At 37.6% G+C, this 18,762-nt stretch overlaps 1 protein-coding gene across 2 annotated transcripts; it reads left to right on the plus strand.

Moving 5' to 3' along the window:
- The first annotated feature begins 3,166 nt into the window (after positions 1 to 3,166).
- On the plus strand, positions 3,167 to 18,551 carry aurkb (aurora kinase B). Of its 2 annotated transcripts, none has more exons than XM_088344165.1 (9): positions 3,167 to 3,276; positions 3,840 to 3,878; positions 6,806 to 6,881; positions 6,953 to 7,001; positions 10,129 to 10,317; positions 12,300 to 12,438; positions 12,983 to 13,131; positions 15,542 to 15,716; positions 18,209 to 18,551. In XM_088344165.1, exons 3-9 carry the CDS (start codon positions 6,818 to 6,820, stop codon positions 18,380 to 18,382), a joined length of 939 nt encoding a protein of 312 aa, XP_088200291.1. In that variant the 5' UTR covers positions 3,167 to 3,276; positions 3,840 to 3,878; positions 6,806 to 6,817; the 3' UTR covers positions 18,383 to 18,551. The 2 variants fall into 2 exon arrangements, with proteins under 2 accessions (XP_088200291.1, XP_088200290.1); XM_088344164.1 differs by having other exon boundaries at positions 3,233 to 3,377.
- The last annotated feature ends 211 nt before the right edge of the window (positions 18,552 to 18,762 follow it).

Genomic DNA, 18,762 nt, shown 5'->3' on the forward strand with positions numbered 1-18,762 from the left:
GTACTGTATTTTAAAACATAAAAAATGCCATGTTTTTGTTCCCTGCCTTAAACAAAAGTGCCATTTGATATTGTCATTTTTTAGGTGTTGATATGAAATAAAATAACACAAGTGACTGTCAATTGGTGACATCCCGTTAGATCAGGGGTCTCAACCGGGGTTTTTCCAATAAAATCATCAGTCCTGATTTAAGGCGTAGGGGCGCTACGGAATCCAGGACACTAGCCAGGGTAGCATTAAACTCATTCATGAGTGAGTCAATAGAGCCTTCATATAAAGGATACGACGCAAGATCAGAGAAATGTTCTGATTTTTAAATATATATTTTTTTTATTGTGCCACGTAAAAAATGCCTAAAAAATAAAACAAAAAAACACACAAAAAGTAAATATAAAAATAAACCAGTAAATTAATCTATAATTCGTATGGGCTCTACTTACGGTGTATATCATTTGACCACTAGATGTCGCTATATGGTGCAGTGCAACTGAAAACGAGCTAAAGCACAAGGAAGAAGACAAACTATGGAGATTCAAAGTCAAGTCATGTTTTATGTGTATAGCCCTTAATCACAAGGAGTCTTAAAGGGATGCACAGACCACAGACTATTGTATACTACAGACTATTATTGCACCATCCCCTTATCTAAAACCTACATGAGGGCAAGGAAAAACTCAAAAACCTCAGCGTGAAAAAAATGAAGAAACCTTGAGAAGATTTTAATGTATGAGAGCATATTCAAGTAAAAATAAAACTCAAAAAGTGGATTTAGTATTACAGAATTTTCAAGAAAAAACTATTAGAAATGTTGGATTTAATATTCAAGATTCAGAAAAAAAGTTCAAGAAAAAAATAACATTTACTGAAATACTACCATTTACCCCTGCTATTATAATATATTTATGTCAAACGAGTAGTAAAGGCAAAATTATGTCATTTGATGAAAGGTATGAGTAAATACATTATACTAAATAAGCTTGATACTAAGTGACCAAAAAGCACCAATTTTCCTAATTTTTTTAAGCTTTTTGCCAAAAAAAGAAACAAGGAATACTGTATAGCAAAAGGAAAGAAAAAAAAATGAATAAAAGGGAAAAAGAAAGAAAAGAAGAGATCAAATTCAAAAGAAAACAATAAATAATAGAAAAAAACAAATGGAAAATAAGGAGGAACTTAACTATTATCCTATTAACACAATATTAATAAGATGCAGTGTTTCTAATAGTGGTCATCAATACAACTTATTGTTCGGAAATCATTTAAAAAGCATTGTAATATTTGACCACTAGGTGTCGCTGTATTCTGAGGTTCCGTGTAGTCTGAAAACAAGTGCCACCTAGCACAAAGTAGAAGACAAACTTTGAAGACAAAAAGTGGACGGATTTCACTATTTATCTTTCAGTTTTGCCCAACCTTTCACAAGGTTTGGGTTTTTAGGGGTACCCTTAGCAGCAAGATGACAAACAATTATGTGAGCTCCCTCTAGAGGAGGCTCCATGTTATGTAAAATAAATACACATTTCTTGACCAAATGGTATTTAAAAAAAAACGCATGTTTTTATGACCTTTCGTGTATTTTCTATAATCATTCAAATCAGTATTGTTTATTTTAAAGGGACAGTGTGTCATATTTAGAACCTCATAGTGTTACGAAAAACTTTAATTCAGTAAATAATATCACCTTGATTTGAATACCAGGCAAAATACCTGATCTATAAACCGATGTTAAATTTGATAACTTTGGTGGAATCCCTACGAAGAAAGAAAGAAAGAAAGAAAGGAAGAAAGAAAGAAAGAGGATAGAGACAGAGAGGACAAAGAGAGACAAAAAATAGAGACGGTAAGTGAGAAAAATTGAGCAAAGCAGAGAGAAAGTGTGAAAGAAAGAAAGTGAGAAAAAAGCAAGTGAAAAATTAAAAAAGAGCGAAAAAAATAAGAGAAGAGAACAAGAGAGAGGTAAGAAGAGAGATCAAGTAAGAAATGTGAGAAAGAAAGGGAGAAAAAAATCCAGAGAGAAAGAGGTAAATGAAAAAGGGAAGGGGAGAGAAAGAATAAAATGAGGGAAAACAGAGAGACAGAGAGAGAGAGAGAGAGAGAGAGAGAGAGAAAGAGAGAGAGAGAATGTGAGAGAGAGAGAGTGTGTGAAAGACAGAGAGAAACAAATGAGGGTGGGAGACAAAGAGAGAAAAAAGAGTAAGGCCGAGAGAAAGATAGGATGAGAAAGAATGAGAAATAGGGAGAAAACGAGCATGAGGGAGGAGAGAGAATGAGAGAAAGAAGAAAGAGAAATAAAGATTGATAATGAGAGTGAAAAAATAGATGAAGAAAGAGAGAAAGAGAAATACAGAATGAGAAAGAAAGTGACTGAGAGAGAGAGAGAGAGAGAGAGAGAGAGAGAGAGAGAGAGAGAGAGAGAGAGAGAGAGAGAGAAAGAAAGAGAGAGAGAGAGGGTGCAACACAGAGACCAAAAATGAGAGTGGGAGACAAAGAGACAAAAAAGAGTAAGGCCGAGAGAAAGATAGTGTGAGAAAGAATGAGAAATAGGGAGAAAGCGAGCATGAGGGAGGAGAGAGAATAAGAGAAAGAAGAAGAGATATAAAGATTGATAAGGAGAGTGAAAAAATAGATGAAGAAAGAGAGAAAGAGAAATACAGAATGAGAAAGAAAGTGACCGAGAGAGAGAGGGGGGAGACAAAGAAATAGAGAGAGAGGAATATAGTGAGAAGGAGAGAGCAAAAGAGTGGCAAAAAAGAGAAGAAGCGAGAGAGAAAGGAAGTAGGGAATAAAGAAGGAATTAGAGAAAAGAGAGAGAGGGAGAGAAATAAAGAAAGCGCAAGAAAGAAAACAGCTACCTTGTCTTTGTGAGTGGTGCCATGGTTTAGCAACATCAAATAGACATATTCAAAACTCAGCTGGTCTTTCTCTTGCGCTCCTCTCAGCGGTGTCCTTATCCAGCCCGCAAGCCTTAGATTTGATAGCCCTGACTTAAAGGTACATTTGCGGAGTTTTGGACCCAGTTTCTTTTTTTAATATTTTTTCCGGATTTTAGGAACGTTACAAAACAAATACAAACATAAATACACACCTAATGAAGACTTAAAAGAATTCATTATTAATAGTTCACCAGAATTGTGTCACAACTGTCACGGGAATTTTAAATGTACATTGAAGGCGGAGCAATGTTGATATAAGCCAATTGTACCTTCTGCTTGGCTTTTTCTTCCTGACCCTTCTGACCAATGAGAGCCCTCGTTCTGCAACACACCAACCAACCAGGTTCGTTCTTCTTGGCATTTTGAAAAACTTGGCGGCCGTGTTCATTCGAAGAAAGAGTTTTATCATTTTTATAAAGTTGTGGATTCCTCACCAAAATGCAGGTAATTGTTATTTATGTGTTTCTAGGTTGTAAATGAATGCGGAGGTTACCAAGACAAATCCATTAAAATGTCGCGTACTTCATTTAGCCTTCACCTGATTTTAACCAATGCTAGCTTCTCGTGTTATGACCTCCTCGGCGCTTTATACATTATTAATATACACAATATCAAAAATGTCTGAATTTACATAATAGAGGTGCAAATTGTTGCATATTTTTATGTTCAGTTGTTAACTCCTACCTATGGTGTTTGCGGCCTAGGCGATATTTACTATTGTTCCTAAAATCGGGAATTCATTATAATAAACATTATAATCCTGCTCATAACGACTGCAAGACATTTGCGTTTTTGATTCATTTGCATTTGAAACATAATTATGGTGTCGTATACTAAGTCATTTTTTTATGATTTCCAATTCACGCCTTCTGACCGACATGATTTTTGCATATTTATTTTCAACAGAATAAAGAAAATCACGAGCCAAGTTCAGTCCAGCGACTGGTAAGATGTGAATAAATGATATAATTTTTATATCCTTACATTTCTAAGGTCGTTGGGGACCCACTTCCTGTGGTGTGTCTTGGGCAAGTACAGCCAGGCAGGGCCCATCCTTCTTTCTGTTTATTTTTTGGGGGGGTAGGAGTTTGCTCCCCCACATGAAATGGATAATACTAGCTTCCAAGTGTACCAGTAGCAGGAGAATGAAATGAAATGATCTGCATTTATAAAGCGCTTTTCAAGTTAAGACTTCCCAAAGAGCTTTACAGTGTGCTTCGCATTTCCCAATAGCGGCCGTGCAGCCATGTAAGGCGCTAACCTGCATATTGGGGGTATTGGGGGTTCAGTGTCTTACCCAAGGACACTTCGACATGTAACACGGAGGAGCCGGGATTCGAACTGCGATCTCTTGATCCCAAGACGAGCGCTCTACCTCCTGAGCCACTGCCGCTTCCTTATCTGAATCAGATTCAGCACCTTCATCATTTGGCCACCCTTTTTTTTTTAGTTTGAAGCGTCATCCCTCTCTTCAGAAATGAGCCGGACCGCCGCATTAACAGGCAGCGATATGTAAACATACTAATACTAGATCCTAAATCAAAATTGGGGGGCTTCTTTCAGTGCAAGTACAATAACTCCAACTATACTATCTGCACAACATACATCACAAATGAAATTCCTCATCTTCCCTGCGTCTAAGCATGCAAAACGCAAGGTACAATACAAATAACAAATAGCAAGGTCAAAAAGTACCGGTTCTGGCTCTGATACCCCACAGTTTTTTTAATTTGTCGAAGATTTAAATGAAAAATATTATTAAAAAATGCATAAAATGATAACTGAAATGTTATCTGCAGCTGTAAATGAAACAAACAGACTGTTATGGTTTTTAATATTCTAATCACACTTAACATTGTACGGAACTGATATGAATCCGCTCTAAAACGGGTATCGCAAAATGAATTTACCATACGGCGAAGAAAGCAATCTATGGTAATTGGCTACGCCAGATAAAAATAACAAAATAAAATATTCTCATTGCTAATTATGTGTAATCAGCTTGGGAATAAATAACATTTTAAACTAATACACATTCAAAGGAAAAATGACATTTTATATACTTTTTGGGTGGCTTGACGAGCTGGTCAAGTGGAGTAGCAGCTGGATGCATAAAGAGGAGTTGGTGGATCAAAAATGAAACTCGTTTTAAAAGTTCCTCTTACGATGATTGTCATGTCCTTGGAAGATTTCCTTGCATTAATTGCCTCTTGTTTATTTGTGACGCCCTTAATCACAAGGAGTCTAAAAGGGCTGCACAGACCACAGATTATTGCATACCACAGGCTATTATGACACCATCTCCTGATCTAAAACCTACATGAGGGCAAATAATACACAGATATTGTCAACATAAAATATATGTTATTCATACGCTATAGAATAGAAGTGTGTTTTAAGCTTAGATTTAAACATTTCCACTGAGGTTGGAGATCGAACCTCCGGGGGAAAGAGCATTCCACAGCACCGGGGCCGAAAATGATGGCTCTGATTGCTGCTATATTCCTCAACAAGAGTAATGAGTCATATGTCTTTTTATGTTTCCATGGTTATCATGTTTTTTTCTCCACTTGGCATCACTTTAGCCTTGGGCCTATAGCGGACAAATAGAGTAGAAAAAATACAGCATTGTTTTACTGACTCGCTAAGTCATTTCAAAGCACACGAGATTTTGATCTAAAGATAAAGGGGAGCATTGTGGGAGGTACATCAACCAATAGCATATTCCCATCTTCATGAAGCAGTGACGCAAACCAAAAGCAGATCAGCCATTCAGATGATGTCGACCAATAGCAGACGGCATCTTGGAGACCTAACTCGTCATACCAATAACACCACAACATTTCGGCCATTTGAAAGATTTTGTTGATGTTATATAGTGAGGAGGAAAAAAAGTATTACTCCCGTAAGGTGGGGATACTGTATCCTAGGTGTCGGACGATATGCTTTTAGTCATGATTTAACTGTATCATGATACTAAGCCTGATTTGTGTCACCCATCCATCATCTGCACCGCTTATCCTAAGTAGGGTCACGGGGGTGCTGGAGCCCATCCCAGCTATCTTCGGGCAGCGGGTAGGGGACACACTAAACTAGTTGCCAGGCACACAGAGACGGACAACTCATTTGCTTATTCACACCTAGGGACAATTTGGACTGGACAATTAACCTGAGAGGCATGTTTTTGGAATGTGGGAGGAAACCGGAGTGCTTGGAGAAAAAACAAGCAAGCACAGGGAGAACGTGCAAACTCCACACAGGAGGATTCGATCCCATGACCCCAGAACTGTGCTGCAGCCGCGCTCACCACTCATCCGCGGTGCCGCACTGATTTGTGTCACAATTTTTGATAATTGCTCTTCTAGAGTATGACGATTTTATATAAATGATGATTGTGATTTAATTTTCTTTCCTAAAAAACAAGATGCATGATACACTTCTGTTCAATAAACCATGATGTTCAAACAATGCACACCAGTCAAATTTATGGGCGCCGGCCTTAGTCGTCGTTGCTCGCTTTTTTCTTCCATTTTCCACTTGCGTTTGTTTCCCCGCATTTTCAAGTAGCGGCCAGCTATGACGTCACAAATCGATTCCAGGGAGAAACCTTGATTGTAAAAATCGCCAAAAATAAAATCACAATATATGTGAATCCATATTTCATGTCCCACCCGTACTATAACCCGGATTTCGACCATCTTATCATTAAATATCCTCTTTCTTTCAAACTTGTGTACTTTTTTGGGGTATACAGAATAACCATGTCATGGGTACATTCATTTTTATAGTTTCACTACAAGAAAATAGCACAGTTCCATTAATACCTCATTGAAATGACAAAGTTGATCAATTTCATTTTAACCTTCGACTAGAACTCCAGCTTGATGGCGGGCCCACAGCGTGTTCCGGTGAAACCTCGGCTTGTTGCAGATAATAATATCATCCCAGGTAATGCAAGTTTCTTAAAAAAACTAACTGCTTACAATTAATGATTACTCACCGTATTCGTTTACATTTAGGACCTGTAAGAGCAGATTCTGGTGGTTCGTCCTCTAATTCAGCTGTAAAGTAAGTCAGCAGTAATCTTGTTTAAAAAAAAAAAAAAAAATCTGATATCTGTGTTAAACATGTATGTTTTTTTAATGTTGATATGAATTCTAACGAGGTTCTAATAAAGCAGGGGTATCATTCATTTTCACTGGGGGCCACATGAGTGTAATGGCTGTCCTCAAAGGGCTCAATCTCAATTAGAAGTGTAACAAAATTTAATTGAATGTTGTGTTAACGATTCCCAATTAAATTCAAAGAACCTTTATAAATCTTTCTCCCCCACGCCGCTCTGCTTTTATCTTACTTTTAGCACCACTGTTTTAGGACTTGCAACACATTAGAAGGAGGAAAGGGGAGCTTGGGGAGGAGGGGTGGTGAGTTATTATTTTTGCCCATCCCCTGTGTTTTTTTTTTGTTAGTGTAGCCTAAAAATGAGAAAATACCTGTTTCAAAATACAGTCCAAATCCCCAAAAGATGAAAAAAGAAAAGTTTATTAGTACTTGAGTAACATGACCTGAAGCCAGAAGATGGCAGTAAAGAGGAGCAAAATTTCAAGATTTAGACACTACCTTTGAAAAATGTGGGTACAGATGTATAATGTATTATAAAATGAATATATATATATATATATATATATATATATATATTAAAAAAACATTGGTATCAATGATAAATGTAATTACCGTTTAATGTAAAAGAAAAACTCAATACAGGCATTACATTTGCATTTCAAAATAAAGTCACTAGTTATTCAATAAATTAGAAAATAAATACAAAAAAACATTGGTGTTGACATGAAAAAACTGCAGTGTAATGGAGCTTAGCTGACACTTTGACAAAACGTACCTGATGGGCATTGTGGGAAAAGTAATTTTGGGAAAAAGTACTCTTTACTAATTTATTAGACATATCATGCCCTCATCGGCCACATATAAAGATGTGGCAGGCCACATTCAACCCCTGCGCCATGAGTTTGACACTTATGTATTTCAGGGTTTTCCAAGACGGTCGACCCCATTTCAAATGCCCATTACGCTAAAACACTGGTGTCAAACAGGCGGCCCGCGGGCCAGATCAGGCCCACCAATTGTTCAAATCTGGCCAGCAAGACAACAGTGAGAGTAGCGCAAGAGGAAAATGAGCTGTAGTTTTAAATATTTCCACCGGATGTCACCAAAGCCAGTTAACACTTGCAAAACAATTGTGGTAGTAGTTCTCGATTTCTCTCTGACTCACTTCTTTTTTTATTTATTTCTCCCTCTTTTTCTTTCTCCTGTTCACTCTCTCTTTCTCTTTTTCTCTTTTCTTTATTTCTCCCTCACTCTCTCACTCTTTCTTTTTCTGTCTTGCTCTCTTTCTATTTTCTCTCTCTAATTTACGCTTTAATTCTTTCTTTCACTTTTTCGACCTCTCTCTCCCTCACCTCACTTTGTCTCTTTTTCTCCTGCTGACTCTTTTTCTTTCTGTTGTTTCACTTCTCTTATTCTTTTTATCCTTCTCTTTTTTCACTTTTTCTCTGTCATCATTTCCCCCTTCTCCATTCATATCTCTATTCTGCTCTCTTTTTCTCTCACTGTTACTCTGTCTCCCTTGTTCTCCCTATCTGTTTATCACTCTCTTTCCCTCCCTCTCTTTCTCTGTCTTTTTCTCCCTCTCTCTTTCTCTTAAACTTACTAGTCCGGCCCCCGTGAGATTTCTTTATAGCATTTGTGGCCCCCAGCTAAAACTAGTTTGACACCCTGCTCTAAAACGACTTGATGCATCTTACTGCAACTAAATGCACTTTGTGTTGAAGGTGATACTGTAAGTTTGTTGCAATGACAATAAAGACCGTTCTATTTCTATTGACTTTATTTTCAAAGTATTGAGCAATGGGACGTGGTGAGTTGTCTTGTTGACATTGCTACACAGTGCTTGTATTTTATTAACATTCTTGCTATACTTTTGGTTTGACCCTCGACTATTGTCCATAGACAGCTATTTTCAGCCTACTTGCACAGATGAAATTACTTCCTCTCGCAGCGTGCAAACATGCAATAAAAAAGATGCAAATAACAATACCAAAAAAGTGCACATATAAAACATCGGGCATGAACATCCCTCACATATTCCCACACCCAAATTCTAGGAGAAAGTCTCCATTTTGTAGTCTGAAAGGGTGACCTACATCAATTTTATAGGTCCAAGGACAAAATCTTTTGAGTTAGGGAGTATTGTAACATTTCCCAGAGTTAATCGGGAGTTTAAATTAAAATTAGTGTAGTTGTGCAGGCAGCAATAATGTATTTATTTTCATGTAACACGCATTCAATTTTATTTTACTATAACACTTTTTTTATTCAGGGTACCAGAGACGAATGTTAGAGAACTGAGAAAACAGTCCTCCCGAAAGATATGATTAAACGCAAAAAGCAGAAATCGGACTTTGAAGGACATGAAATAAATACGTTGTAAATTTAATGTTGGCACTGTGTTCACAGTTGGCAATAAAATAATTTAATAATGGCCGCATGTATTCAACAACATTTCTAGCTTTCAATTTTTAATTACAGCTAAGAAAAAAGTCACACAAAATTTAATACCAATTTTTAATAAAAATGGTGGTTGTGCATTTTACACTTTGTCACTTTTACTGCTTAGTTTGAGCTGAGTACAAGTAAAATTTGACACAAATTTTTAAACAAAACTTGAGTGTGCGCGTTATACAGCAATACCCTATTTCTTCCAAACCCATCTCACCTTTTTAAGCCCTAACCCATTTTATACCTGTAAAAATGTGCAAAGTATAATCTGGGATCTGAATACAGCAGTTTTGCATTGATTTGGCAGAGGGGTGAGAGTCCTGACAGCCTGTTAGAAGAAGCTGTCATTGAGCCTGCTGGTTCTGGCTCGGAGACTCCGCAGTTTATTTCCTGACAGCAGCAGTTTGAAGAGGCATTTTTATGTATTGATGAAGTTTACCGTTTAGTTATTCATTACAAATAAAACGTTTTTAGTGCCTTAAACTTTTGTGCTGCTTTTTGCTAATTCTCAACGAACTCACTTAATTCACAGTATTGCCAACCCCTTATGTTTACCACATAGTTATCAATGGCGGTTTTTATTTTAAACAACCCAACTCTATTTAATTCTTGTTGACTTCAGGCCGATCACCATTGACGACTTTGACATCGGCCGACCCTTGGGCAAGGGCAAGTTTGGTAACGTTTACCTCGCCAGAGTGAAGAAGCTGCAAGCCGTGGTAGCTCTGAAGGTTTTGTTCAAATCCCAGATGGAAAAAGAGGGTGTAGAGCACCAACTGAGGAGGGAGATCGAGATCCAAGCCCACCTCAAGTAAGTCAGTGTGGTCGCAAGTTTTTATTTTATCACATTTATCAGGCATCTCCCTAGAACAATTATACGGTACAGCAGATCACCAGGATATGACTATAATCTGTTATAAGGTGGGGTTCGCAAGGTGAAATGGTTTTATGGCGGGGGATAGGAACCTATAGTAATTGGAAGAAATTCCGGGCTACAAGCCGCTACTTTTTGGCTAAAATGTAAGCAATGGATGTGAGTGAGTTCATTTTTAGGCTTGTTTAAGCCAAGCAAAATTGACTTTCATTCATAAATTTGAGCATGCAGCTTTTATTCAAGTGCCCTCCGTAGTCTGGTATTCACGGTAGCTAGTATGTTCTGCACCATTGGTAATAGAATAGAATAGAATAGAATATACCTTTATTGTCATTGTTACAAATGGGCTAACATATTGTGACAACGAAATTGGGAAAATCATTAAAAATGTTTATATATTGCTTATACTTTTAATTAAATATTAGTAACATGAAGGTTTAAAGTACTTACATATAGAGATGCAACATAAAATCAAATTAATTAAAAGTATCTTCGATATTTGCAATAGTATAGCATACATTTGTGTGTATATTTGTTAGGCTATTTGACAAACACTTGGATTTCGTATTGTTTTATATTATGGAATATATATATTTTTTGCATTATTATTCTATCTGTCAATATTTAAATACAGTAGAAAATTTGTGTTTAAAAAAAAAATCTGATTAATTAATTAATCAAAAAAATAATTGACTGATTCATTGATTATTAAAATAATTGTTAGTTGCAGCCCTACTCGTATGTAGTAAACATCCTAAATATACATGACATGGAAAAATGAAATAGGGTTTTTGCTTTGTGTGTTTTGACTTCAGTTTGTACATTGGAATAATTGGTGGATGTAGGTGGGGGTCGCCAACATCAGATTTGAAAATTTCCACTTGTGAGGATTATCATGCCCTTCGAAGATTTCTTTCATCGCCTCCTTATTCTTAATAATTTTCGCAAATGTTGATTGGTACAGATGCATGTGCTTTCTCTGTATTTCTTAATCACTACAAGCTTCATTTCCATGGTTATTGATTAAGTTCATTGCTTAGTAGAGACTCAAAATAAGGAGAGAAAAGGTCAATTAATGTTTAACTTGTAAGGAGATGGTTGTAGAAAAAAAAGGTAAATTCCAAATCTGTTTAGAGGTCTTCCCCTGAGCCTTTTTTAATGAAATGTCTTAAATTAAAAAAAAAACGCATGTGGAATTGAAAGAACAGCAACATGATTGGCCAATAATTTAAACATTACATAATGGTCAAAATATAAAACTAACAACAGTGAGGAATAAGAGTAAAAATAATAAACAAACTGGCATCTTATGACATCTCCTTTGCAACAAGCTGACTAAACTGATCATTTATCATGTTTTTGCTTCTCCCTTTGGCATCACTGCAAGTACTATCGCCCAAAGCAAAACCAATAAAGTTTCTTATACTAGATTATGAAGTCAACCAAGAAAGACGTGAAGCATTGTGGGGGGTAGTTGAACCAATAGCATATGGGTAGTTTAATGATGCGGAGACACAAACCAATAGCAGACCAGCATCTTATGTGACGTTGACCAATAAGAGCGTCTTAGAGACGTATGAGGCATATCAATTTCGCTCACAGTGTACAGTTTAAATATTTGAATTTTGTTTTGGGGTGCACAAAATAATTTGTTGTTTATGTCATATGGTCAAGTCAAATCACATTTATTTGTATAGCCCTTAATCACAAAAAGGTCTCAAAGGAATGCACAGGATTACAATGGTGGGGAAAATGCCGTTACAAGAGTCGAAAAAACATGGTATTCCACATCATAATGTGAAAATATACTCAGCTAGGGAGGCCGTAGCCAGGAGATCTACAGTTTTCATTATTTATGACATGGACAAACTTTAAAAGGTGTTCATAAGATAATATATATATATATATATTTTTCCCAGGCATCCCAACATCCTTTGCTTTTACAACTATTTTCATGACCGCACGAGAGTGTTTTTGGTGCTGGAATACGCGCCACGCGGTGAGATGTACAAGGAGCTACAGAAATACGGACGCTTTGATGACCAACGCACTGCAACGGTAAGAAAATGGCACATACTAGGGCGTGATTGTTGGATCAATGTTTTTTTTGTAAAGGTTGATTTTGCTGAATGAACATCCCTGCTTCATTAAAACGGAGGCTATTATGCTCATATTTTCTCTTGATCTACTGTAATTATAGTTTAACTCGTGCACTCGCTTTGGTTACTAGGGGTTGAGCTACTAATACTATATTTTGAGGTTTTTTGAGGCTGAATACAAATTTACACTCTTAAATAAGCTTTATACAGGCTGCCTTTCATTATGTCAAAACGATGTTTGTTCAGTGTTGTAAACATTATGAAATCTACAGACATGCGAAGGGTGTACTCACTTTTATAGATAGATGGATAGATAGTTTATTCATCCCCGGAGAGAAATTCACACGTCCAGCAGTCTCCTGTGTTGTTTATTAACAGATTAACGGGATGCCCTTGGGGTACTTTGTTGTAGTTTAGCCAGAGCGGAGTGTATGATGTCACACACTAGTCCAAAAGTTCGACGTGTGACATAAGCTATATGATTTTGCTGCCTTCTCTAACAGTACATGGAAGAGATCTCCGACGCTTTGATGTACTGCCACGCCAAGAAAGTGATCCATCGCGACATCAAGCCCGAAAATCTTCTTCTCGGATACCGCGGAGAGTTGAAAATCGCTGATTTCGGTTGGTCGGTACACGCGCCTTCACTGAGGTATGCAGAACTGTCGGCTTGCATTTGAACAACATTTTCAAATATTCATTTTCCCATATTCCCGTATTTGCCGCACTATAAGGCACTCTGGATTACTTGCATTGTCTGTCAATCTACAGTGAACTTTTACCATGACTTAAATTTTCAAGTTGTTGATACGAAGCAACTTCATTGTCAAACACAGAATCCCACAACAAAATGTAAAGTTAAAATATTTACTCTTTAGTGCAACAACAAATGCAGTATGAACTACAAGATTAAACTTTTTTTTTCACACACACATCAATTTTAAAGTGAAACAAGGGATACCTGAAAAAAGAAAATATATGTTGGTACATTTTTGGTTAATTTCTTCAATGAAATACGAAACATTTTTTTTAGATTTTTACACACTAAACGGATTTTTAAAAAACGGAATCCTTGAAAAAATGTAAAAGATAACTTTTGAAATATTTACTATGCAGTTTTATAAATAAACTATAAAATATAAAGGAATATACAATTCAATTTTAACCAATTTAGACTAGGAGTTGACCGATTATTTGCACCGATATTTGGGAATGTAACTGATATCGGTATTGGCTTTTTTATAAAGAACTTTGTTTCAAAAGCAGAGTTATTCTCTTGCTCCTACTCTCCGCTCTTCCATGCACCTTTTGTTTTAAGCTAATTTAAGCCATGTTGGGTGTCTTGACATTTTTAATTTATTTATTGTAAAAAGTTTCAAGGAGCTTTATTCGTTTTCATGTACCTTTCATATATTGCCAGTGCCACAAATTTTATTCCCTGCATTGTTAGTCTTTGTTTCAGGTGAAAGATTATTCATGTTAGGTTTGTCAAAATTCTAATTTACTGTAAAAAGTTTCAAGTTTTTATCTACCTTTTTATAGAAGTTCCTGCTACGTCTAATTGTATTTCCTGTATCGCTAGTTTTTGTTGAAGTGAAATATCAGTCATGTTAGTTTTGTTGAAAAAGGTTCTAAAATATATATCGGTATTAAAGTTTCATTTGAATTTATAACAAATAGTCTTAGTTTTGTTTTGCATTAATGAAAAATTCTTACGCCAATTTTTAAGCTTTACAACAAATTAATATCTGCTCCAAATATTTTATCGGCCTCCTCTTGATTCTAATAATCCATATAGGTCAATCCCCAATTTAAACAAAGAACCTTTGAAAAACACGCAAAAAATATCAATTAACATGTGTGAAACGGTGGGCAGCACGGCGGCGCAGTGGTTAGCGTGTGGGCGGCACAGTTCTGAGGTCATGAGATCGAACCTCCTGCTTGGTGTCTGCATGTTCTCCCCGTGCTTGCGTGGGTTTCCTCTGGGCACTCCGGTTTCCTTCCACATTCCAAAAACATGCATGTTAGGTTTGTTGGCCAGTCCAAATTGTCCCTAGGTGTGGATGAGCGACTGAGTTATCTGTCTCTGTGCGCGCTGCAACTGGCTGGCAACCAGTTCAGGGTGTCCCCTGCCCACTGCCCAAAGTTAGCAGGGATGGGCTCCAGCACCCCCGCGACCCTACTAAGGATAAGTGGTACAGACAATGGATGGATGGATGTGTAAAACGAAAATATCAGGGTCTACTGAAGATTGTCATTTTTGATTCAGCTTCTTCTGCCACTGATAGACAATGCACTCTTCTTCGGAGCCATTGATATTATTAAAATCTCCTCTTGTCCCCGGTTCCACCACCATGTCAGGAGATGGCAGCAGAGAGTCGCTCTCATCTCATCTCATTAGCTGCACCGCTTATCCTCAGTAGGGTCACGGGGTTGCTGGAGCCCATTCCAGTAATCATCCGGCAGTGGGCAGGGAACACCCTGAACTGGTTGCCAGCCAGCAGTTGCAGGGCACATAGGGACAGACAACTCGCTCGCTCATTCACACCTAGGGACAATTTGGACCGGTCAATCCACCTGAAATGCATGTCTTTGGAATGTGGGAGGAAACCGGAGTGCCCGGAGAAAACCCACGCAAGTACGGGGAGAACATATAAACTCCGCACAGGAAGTCCGGTAGCTGGATTTGAACCCACACAGGAGGTTCCCAAGACCTGCGCCGCCGTGCTGCCCCGGCAGCAGAGAGTAACAAAAGATGAAATTCTGGACAGCACTGCTAAGGTTGCTTAAAAACATTAGAAAATAATGAAAACTTGTTTTGTAGAACATAAACTAACGTTATGAAGTATTCTTTCAACACTACCATAAATTCTTCCAATAAGGTAGTATTTCATTGTATTCTTTGCATTTTCAATTGTATATACTGAATTTCCCGAACTGCAAGGGGTCATGGATTATAAGGTGCTCTTGGGAATTTCTGGCACATTCTTGGTATTTAGGTGCACCTTATCATCCGGGAAATACAGTAATTAACTTCATGTGCCTTGTTGATTGTATTTTAGGCGCCGAACAATGTGCGGTACGCTGGATTATCTTCCCCCCGAGATGATCGAAGGGCGCACCCACAGCGAGAAGGTGGACCTTTGGTGCATCGGGATTCTTTGCTATGAGTGCCTGGTGGGGAACCCACCGTTTGAGACAGGTGCTCATGCTGATACGTACAAAAGAATTATGAAGGTGGGTCTTGAAGAGTTGTTTTTTGTAATGGTTACATTTTTGTGCAACAATTGCTACATTAAACCCACGGGATATGACATTAACCCGTTCTGAGGTGGGGATCTCAAAGTTAAATTGGCGTATAGTGGGTGATAGTAACCTATATGAATTTGTTCCGAACCCCCCCGGTATCCCAGATAAAGACACAAAATAACTAGAATGGCTGTAGGCCTCTTGAGCATTACTCGCGTTGAGACGCGAAACCATTTTGGGTCATTTATTCTAGAGTGACCTGATTGCCTGTGAAAGATTGTGATCCAGCCAAACTTGTTCTGGCCTGGGAGAGTAGAATGTCTGTCGGGACCTTCTCTTATTGCCTACATTGCTGTGGAATGCTCTTCCCCCTGAGATCCGTTCTGGAACCTCAGTGGAAATGTTTAAATCTAAGCTTAAAACACACATCTACTCTATAGCATATGAATAACCTATACTTTTCTTGGACAATATCTGTATTATTTGTGATTGCAACATCCTTTGCTGTCTGGTAATCCTGAAAGGGGGATGCCACATGTGCGGTCTCTTCTCAAGGTTTCTTCATTTTCTTCATGTTGAAGTTTTTTGAGTTTTTCCTTGCCCTCATGTTGGTTCCAGATCAGGGGATGGTGTAATAATAGTCTGAAAAAATAGTCTGTGTAATAACCTGTGAAGCACTTTGAGACTCTTTGTGATTAAGGGCTATACAAATAAAAATGACTTGACTTTAGATTTGATGTTGATGATTTCTATGTATTATCTGTTGATTCCCTTCTAACATCTATTGCAGCCTGGTCATTCATTAAGGGGATTACCTGATGTGCCGCTCCTTGTCAAGGTTTAATTTTCCTCATTCTGAGGTTTTTGAGGTTTTCCTTTCCCTCATGTAGGTTTTAGATCAGAGGATTGTGTAGTAGTAGTTCTACAGCCCTTTGAGACTTATTGTGATTAAGGGCTATACAAATAAATATGTCTTGACTTGTCGCCGAAAGTGCTGAGTCAGCAAAACCATTTTTTAAATAAGGTTTGATGGCTCCTGAATTAATCAGCACTCGGCACCAGAGGTGTACCACAAGAATATCAGTCTATATGTCAATTCCAAAGGTAATATCCTCAATACATATTTTTTGTTTACTTATAAGTTATCAATTTTGCAGATCATTCATTTCGATAAGTTGTTTGATTCTAACAAAGAACGAGTCGTTTATATGTGGAAAATCAATAAAAAAAGCATTTAGACAATATTGGATAAACTCGTGGTAAATTAAAAAATATGCAGAGAGATACATGACTTGCTCGCCCGCTCTGGATCCCATCCAACAAGAGTGTGGTCATTGCACTGTGCATTTCAAATCCGTTTTGACATCAGAGACCGTCTGAAGCGTGTCATTTGAACATGCTGCGTGTGTTCCAGCTAAGGTACTGAAGATTTGAATGACAAAATAATTGAAAACTTTTTTTCGAACATTAAAAACAGAACAAAAACATTAACACAACAACAAAATAATTAGTTACTTAATATCTTCGAAAAGGGGTGGTAAGAAGCAGATGCTTATTTTCCCTACCCCTTCATCTTCCCTATTAAATACACGAATGATAATAACAACAATAGTAATAATATCAATAATAAGTTATGATACAACAATAGCAACAATAACAACAAAGTTAACCACAGTTCTAGACGCACAATTCCCAATCTCTCGTATCACTCATACCCCATTTTCTTCATCTCTGTATTCCGCCAGTAATGTTTTTTTATATTCAAATTTGAACAAGTGAATAGTTGGACATTGTTTGATCTCGTCTTGTAAATTGTTCCACAGTTTGACTCCACACACAGACACACACATACTTTTCCTGGTTGTTCTCACCTTTGGGATTGTGAATTTACTACAGCCCCTTAAGTTATAATTTCCCACTTTCCGAATGAATGAATGAATGAATGAACAAATGAAGATTTAACCAAATAATCACTAGATTCCAAACTGATTGATAGGCAATTAATTCAAACATGCAATTAACAAATCACTAGCATGAATCATGACACAGCACATAACGACAAACCCATAATCTTGATTTACAAGCCAACATTTTGGTGATTTGGACATTTATAGTCTGGTCATTTCCTGGAAACAAAACAAACATTGTTGTTCATGAGCACATTGGTAGTGCGTATCAGTGTTCACTGGTGTGGACTTCTTTTGAAGTTGTCCATCACGGGAGTGGGGACACTGGAGTCGGTAAATAGGTGTGGAGACAGTTCAGCTTTTGGTTTAGGTCATCCAATAGGAACAAAAATAATATAGATAGATAGATAGATAGTTTTTCGAGGTTCCTTATTTTTGACCGAGTCTGTGGCTTTAATGGGTGTGGGCGTGTTAGCAGCAAGGGATTCCCGTCGCCGTCTCTATTTGCAATTTCAAGCGGAATTTGAGACTACTCTCGTCTTTGTTTCTGAAACCACTTGTGTTATTTTGAAGGTGGATCTCAAGATGCCAAGCATCGTCTCCGAGGGCGCACAAGATCTGATCAAGAAGCTTCTTCGCCACTGCCCGACCGATCGCCTGCCGCTACAAAGCGTCATCGATCACCGTTGGGTCCGAGAAAACTCGCGCCGCATTTTGCCTCCTATCTGTCCCTCAAAAACCTCATGAAATCAGTCCAAAGATGCCGGTTTTATTTTTGTCATGGGTAGATGCTGTTTGTATTGGATTCTTTTAGTAAAATGTCTGTCTGTGGACTCATCAATGTATTCATACTTTCGTTATCTTGTACAGTGTGGTGTTTTTATTCATGGTTGCTAAATAAAGCAAAAAAATTGTAGACTATTTCAGTTATTCTAGGCAAGAGCGTAGTTGGACAGATTTAATCCCGCTTATTGTATCTCTTGTAGTGGTTATCGCCTGTGCATTCGTAAAAAGCAAAACAATATTTATTTCCACTACAGTTTGTTTAAAGCCCCAATGTGTATGATCTGACCACTAGATGCCACTGTTTTCTAATACTGCTACACTGCTTTGCACACTGGTTTTCA

This window comes from Urocampus carinirostris, chromosome 9 (genome assembly GCF_059441175.1).
Source record: "Urocampus carinirostris isolate Australia breed hairy pipefish chromosome 9, RoL_Ucar_1.0, whole genome shotgun sequence".
Classification (NCBI taxonomy): domain Eukaryota; kingdom Metazoa; phylum Chordata; class Actinopteri; order Syngnathiformes; family Syngnathidae; genus Urocampus; species Urocampus carinirostris.